Genomic DNA, 5,601 nt, shown 5'->3' on the forward strand with positions numbered 1-5,601 from the left:
GAAGTCCACACCTCTCCGGGGTGTCCCTGAGCATGTCAGTTTTGTCAGCGGAGTGCTGCCCAAGGGGGCACCCCGGGGGATCTCTGCAGGTGTCCTGACACTGAGTACTAACACCATCAGCCTCTGAAATTACTTCAGATTATTTCCCCTTCACGTGTGAGGAAACCTGACACATCTGGCTCTGGTCCATCCGTTTGTCCCACATTCGTGTAGGGGCACGACAAAGGGCAGATCTTGGAACTTGCTTCCAGGGAGGAAGGAATAAACCGATAAATACATCAGGGCGGATTTGGAGGTTGGACTAAAAGTAAGAGAAAGCCCTGCACGAGAGGGCCCTGGCAAGTGAGGAGAGTGATAAAGGAAGGCAAGGGTGACTGGAACTAAAATGTAAATTTTTTTAAATGGTAGTGTCTCAAACCTTTTAAACTCAAACATGGGTCACCTGGAGGGCACTGGAATCTCTCCTCCTGCTGGAGCAAGGCTCAGGGTGCTGCTGTTGTACCACAAGCACAGACCTGTTTGCTCTCAAGTCACTGAGTCTCTTCTCTCCAGGCACATCAGGGCTGAAGCTCCAAGGAGTTTATCTCACACTGCCAAGGTGCTCCTAGATAGGAAGCTGTCTGGCTTTCCTCCTGTCCCAGCATCTTTCCAGGGTTAAACTCCCTATGTGTCTCTCAGACAGTCTCCATGGATTTCTGTGGATCAAGCTTTCTTCACCTGATTCTGTGTTCTCAAGCAAACAAATCTGCTTCAGTAATGTCACCTGAGCCATGACTCAGGTGTTTTGTATGAGTCTGATGTGTGAAACAGCCACAATCTCTGCTCATCCTCCCCTGGCCTTAACGAGGTCCCAAACAACTAACTTAAAACCACCTGGGCTTGGTCATTGGCAGAGATTAAAAGCACCGTGAGCAGGAGGGAGTTTGCCCCTCTGCCCTGCCCAGGTGAGACAAACCTGCAGAGCTGCCCCAGCTCTAGGGCCAGCAGCACAAGGATGTGGAGCTGCTGGAGAGAGTCCAGAGGGGAATTGCTTCAAACTGATAGAGTCGATTTAGATTAGATATCAGGAAGGAATTCCTGGCTGTGGGGGCGGGGGGAGGCCCTGGCACAGGTTGCCAGAGAAGCTGTGGCTGTCCCTGGATGCACCTGGGGTACACCTGGAAGTGTCCAAGGCCCGATTGGACGGGGCGTGGATCAGCCTGGGCTAGTGAAAGGTGTCCCTGCCCATGGAATGGGTGAAACTGGAGGAGCTTTAAGGTCTCTTCCAACGCAAGCCATTCTGTGATTACCTAAAGTCCCAGGTACTTTTAAATCTCTCTGTGATTCTGATTTTTAGGTTCAGAACATCCTCGGGGCAGAGCAGCTCTTTTGAAACGCAGAGCTGCTCAGGGACAACCTCGCAAGCGCATTCCAGTTTCGGGGGAGAGCTCAGCATCCAACCCAGCAACAGAACTGCGACAGGGGCTCAGGCCGTGCGAGGAGCAGGCGTGCAGGGAAACAGCGCTGCTGCTCGTCCCCACGGCACGGCTCCGCCGGCACAGCACGACACCGAGCCGTGAGCGATGCCGTGAGCAGCATCTCCCTGTCCCGGTGCCTCTCAATCCCTCCCCATCCCGTTCCCGGTCCCCGTTCCGCGCCTCCCCCCTCCCGCCGCCAGAGGGCGCCGCTCGGCCCCGCCGCTCCCGCCTCCCGCGGGCCGCACGCGGCGCGCAACGCGATTGGCCGCGGCGCTGGCCGCGCGCCCTATATAAGGGGAGCGAGGGCGGGGCGTGCCTGCAGTCCGCGGGCGCTGCGGGCGGGGTCGGCAAACATGGCGGCGGTGCGGGCCGTGTGCGTGATGCGCGGCGAGGGGGCTGTGCAGGGCGTCATCCACTTCGAGCAGCAGGTGAGGGCACGGCCGGGGCAACGAGACCACCCGCGGCGGGTGCGAAAGCCCCGGCTCTCCCCGTTCATCCTCGTCCCCGTGCCCGGAGGGAGCGGGGCGGGCTCAGCTCGAGGGCGCTGCGGTTCCAAAGGGCCGCGGCCCTCGGGAGCTTCGCCGGCCCTTGGGATCGGCCAGGAGCCGCGGCCGCGCCGTCAGCCGTGCTCCCCTGGGGAAGTACGAGATCTTTCTGGAAGGCCCCGTCAGATAACGGGTACTCATTGCGCTTAGTGATAAAACAGGGCAAGGAACGTGTTCGCGGGGCTTAAACGAACGCAAACATCGCGGACAATGTTGTGTTGGGCTCGTGGCGGGGCCTCCGGTGCTTTCTGTCACCTTCGTTTGACACGGAGCCGTCTGATGCCAAAGTCCTTGTGGTGATAAATCCTCTCCTGTGAAGGGTACCGGGCCGGTGAAAGTCACTGGGAAGATCACTGGATTGGCTGATGGAGAGCACGGCTTCCACGTCCATGAGTTCGGCGACAACACGAATGGTAAGATAGATGTCCCTCCAGGCCTTTGGGTCACGGCTGGAAAGTGGCTGCTCGGCGCTAAGGAGCTGCTCGTGGTGTTGCTGCAGCAGCTTGGGTCTCACGGCTGTAAATCTGTGTCAGGAAATTGTGACATTTCCCAAGGAATTGCTTGCTGGATAATACTCTGAGCGTGTTGAGGCTGGTGGTCAAGATGTGACATACCAGGCGCTCACCTGAACGCTTGGATAACCCGGTGTTATGAAATGAAAAAGCTCCTGGCAGAGCCTGGGACTTGTAAGTCTGTAGCAGGTGATTTATCTCCAGGGGATTAGCAGGGCATGGAGCGGGAGAGGAGCCGTTTCCTGTTGCTGGGAGCAGTGTGGGAGCAGCGTGTTTATCCAGGGATCGTGCTCTGACGCTGTGCTGTGTTGCAGGGTGCACCAGTGCTGGCCCCCACTTCAACCCCGAGCGCAAGCAGCACGGGGGTCCCAGCGATGCCGAGAGGTGAGTCCAGGGCATGGACACTGCTGGGGGCCTGGGAGGCTGCCAGCACAAGCCAGGAAAACCCTGGTAATTCCTGCACGCTTTGGTAACTCCAGCAGTTTGTTTCTGTGAGAGTGTGGTGTGAAATACCCTCTTTGGGGCACGTTCCTGGCTTTGCCATGGCTCAGGAGCAGGGGACAGCGAGGGCCCGATGCTCGTGCTGGGTGTCTGTACTTCAGTGGGATGTGAGACCTGGCCCTTCCTGGGAGCAGATCTCACAGCCCAGTGCCCTTGGGTGGGTGCCAGGGGGAGTTGTGTGACTGTGCTCGCTGGGAGCAGGGCTCAGGCAGCCTGGCCTTGCACAGGGAGCAGCCCGGCATCAGGAGCAGCCCTGGAATGCTCACATTGGTGTCCCTGAGCGCTCCTCGTGTGGCTGATCAGTCCCACCTGAGCCACAGGCCGGGCAGAGCTGGATGCTGGATGTGGGCCAGCTCCTGCATGACACAGCATGAAATGTGTGTTGGGCCCTGGCAGCCGCTGCTCGGGGCTAAAGGTTGGGATTGCATGGACATTGTGGCTCCTGCAGGCTGGCAGGTCCTGCTCCTGGTGTGTTCTGCTCAGGTGGCAGTGGGCAGGGGAATTCCTTAGGAAGGTGCAAGAAGTGGATTATGCTTTTATCTGTGTGCAGAAACAATGGGACTGAAGCTTCCTGGAAGCTTAAAAGAAGCAAATTGCTTAAGGGAAAGCTGCCCTTGACCCCATTTTATAGGACTTCATTAAAAATATGGAATTTGCTGTGTAAGAAGCTGGTGATCAGCCCTGGGCTGGCTGAGCTGGTCACCCTGCAGGCATGTGTCAGTATTCTAGGTTCTGAATGTGGATAGGGGAGCCTGACAGAACATGATCAGCTGTATTTTGAGTGAATGTTTTGTTTGGGGCAGGTGTGCAGGACACAACACTCTGGAATGTCTACATGTCCTGTAAAAACTCCACTGCTTGAGGCCAAGTTCTCCAGGGAATCCTTAGCAGAGATGTAGCTCTGATAAAAGCTGTGTGGGAGTGCAGGATGCCAAGTGATGGGGCAATGCCAGACTGGAGTAATCATCCCTGGCACTGCCTGGAACTGAGCAGTTCCTGCATTGCCTTTGACCTGTTGCCTGACAAACTGCTTTTCCTAATCCTCCTTAAACCCCAAAGCCTGCAGTTGCCTGTGGAATAGCTGAGCTGTCATGGACAGCAAAAGCTCTGAGAACAGTGGCAGTGTTCCCACCAAGGCTGCAGGAAAGGTTGTTGCACTGGATTTGGGAGCCTTTGTTAGGTTGTAACGTAAAGTCCCAGCCTTCCCTCCGAATAGCTTTTAGTCCAGGCCACTGTGCTGAATTTCCTGGTTTTTTGTGCAGGCACTTGGGAGACCTGGGCAATGTGACTGCCAAAGGAGGCGTGGCTGAAGTGGACATCCAGGATTCTGTCATTTCCCTCTCTGGGCCACACTGCATCATCGGCCGTACCATGGTGGTGAGTGTCGAGGTGCCTTGGGGAACTCCAGAGCAGGGACAGAGCATTTGTTGTTTGCACAGATACTCAGAGAGCCTTCTGTGTCTGAGTGTGGCACTTCACTGCCATGTAATCCTGATTTCCTGCCAGCCTCTCTCCCAGAGATGTCCCTCTCTAACCCTGCCCTTCCAGCTGTGGGTGCCTGAATAGCCCTGGAACTGCTGGAGGCAGCTTATCTCTTAGAGAGGTCCAGGTGGAAGTTTTTAACATGGATATCAGCATGGCATTGTGCAATTAGTCTGTGCTGTAACTCCCTTCTGGGAGCAGGGGAAGGTGGTGATTGGATCCACAGGAACATCAGTTAAAGTCCCTTCAATTCTCTTCCAGGTCCACGAGAAGCGGGATGACCTGGGCAAAGGGGGAGATAACGAGAGCAAGTTAACTGGAAACGCAGGACCCCGCTTGGCCTGCGGAGTGATTGGGATTGCCAAGAGCTAAGTGTGGTACCTGCAGTGCTCTTTCATTGCTGCTCTCGCCCTTCCTCGTGCAAGCTCACAGTTTGTCACTAATCCCCTGCTCTTCTGCATCCTGAGCAGCACTCACACGCTGGAGACTGACCGAGTTTTGTATGATGTACATTCAATTAAAGTGTCCCTGATGGAATGGCTCTGTGTCTCTGCTCACACTCCTGCTGTCACCATTCCGTGTCCCATCCCTGCTGAGTGAGGGAAGACGTGAGTAGTGCTCCTGTCCCAGACCCTGGATGAGTCCCTGGGGGTGTCAGGGCTTCCTCCTGGGGAAGGTGCAGCATTTGTAGGCTTCAAACTTGTGTAATAAATGTTCTGGGCAGATACACCTGGGTCTGGCTGTCTGTGAACAGGGAATCACCCAAACCTGCACGTGCTGGGGAAGGGAGGCCTGGGCTTCAGCAGGTGTATGGTTAAGTTGCATCCAGCAAGTTGTTTGAGGCAGTGTCCCAGGAGTAACCACCGTGTGCAGTGCCAGCTTCCATCGTGTTCTGCTGTGTCCTTCCGAAACAGGTGTCAGGGTCTCCCGTAGTAGAGCAAATGAGTCATTACAGTGAGGACTTGTAGCAATGTTCCTTTCTCCTGTACTTTAGGATGTTCATCGATATAGCAGGCTGCAGTTCCAGGTAACCCCGTTCCACTGAGGCACGTTACAAAGGGAAGTGGGAGTAGAGCAGGAATACTGTAAAGATGCTTTAAACTT

The 5,601-nt window shown here is 55.7% G+C and overlaps 1 protein-coding gene across 1 annotated transcript; it reads left to right on the plus strand.

Moving 5' to 3' along the window:
* The first annotated feature begins 1,725 nt into the window (after positions 1-1,725).
* Positions 1,726-5,224, plus strand: SOD1 (superoxide dismutase 1). The gene is made up of 5 exons (XM_085077782.1): positions 1,726-1,885; positions 2,322-2,415; positions 2,829-2,898; positions 4,278-4,392; positions 4,759-5,224. Exons 1-5 carry the CDS (start codon positions 1,811-1,813, stop codon positions 4,867-4,869), a joined length of 465 nt encoding a protein of 154 aa, XP_084933908.1. The 5' UTR covers positions 1,726-1,810; the 3' UTR covers positions 4,870-5,224.
* Positions 5,225-5,601: the final 377 nt, after the last annotated feature.

This window comes from Lichenostomus cassidix, chromosome 1 (genome assembly GCF_008360975.1).
Source record: "Lichenostomus cassidix isolate B80296 chromosome 1, HeHo_3.0, whole genome shotgun sequence".
NCBI lineage: Eukaryota > Metazoa > Chordata > Aves > Passeriformes > Meliphagidae > Lichenostomus > Lichenostomus cassidix.

What these genes read in the sequence shown, in the direction of transcription:
- SOD1 (XM_085077782.1), top strand. Translation starts at nt 1,811, where the DNA reads ATGGCGGCGGTGCGGGCCGTGTGCGTGATGCGCGGCGAGGGGGCTGTG. An exon ending in TCATCCACTTCGAGCAGCAG is followed by an intron (nt 1,886 to 2,321) that starts GTGAGGGCACGG and finishes TCTCCTGTGAAG; the next exon opens with GGTACCGGGCCGGTGAAAGT. An exon ending in GGTCCCAGCGATGCCGAGAG is followed by an intron (nt 2,899 to 4,277) that starts GTGAGTCCAGGG and finishes TTTTTTGTGCAG; the next exon opens with GCACTTGGGAGACCTGGGCA.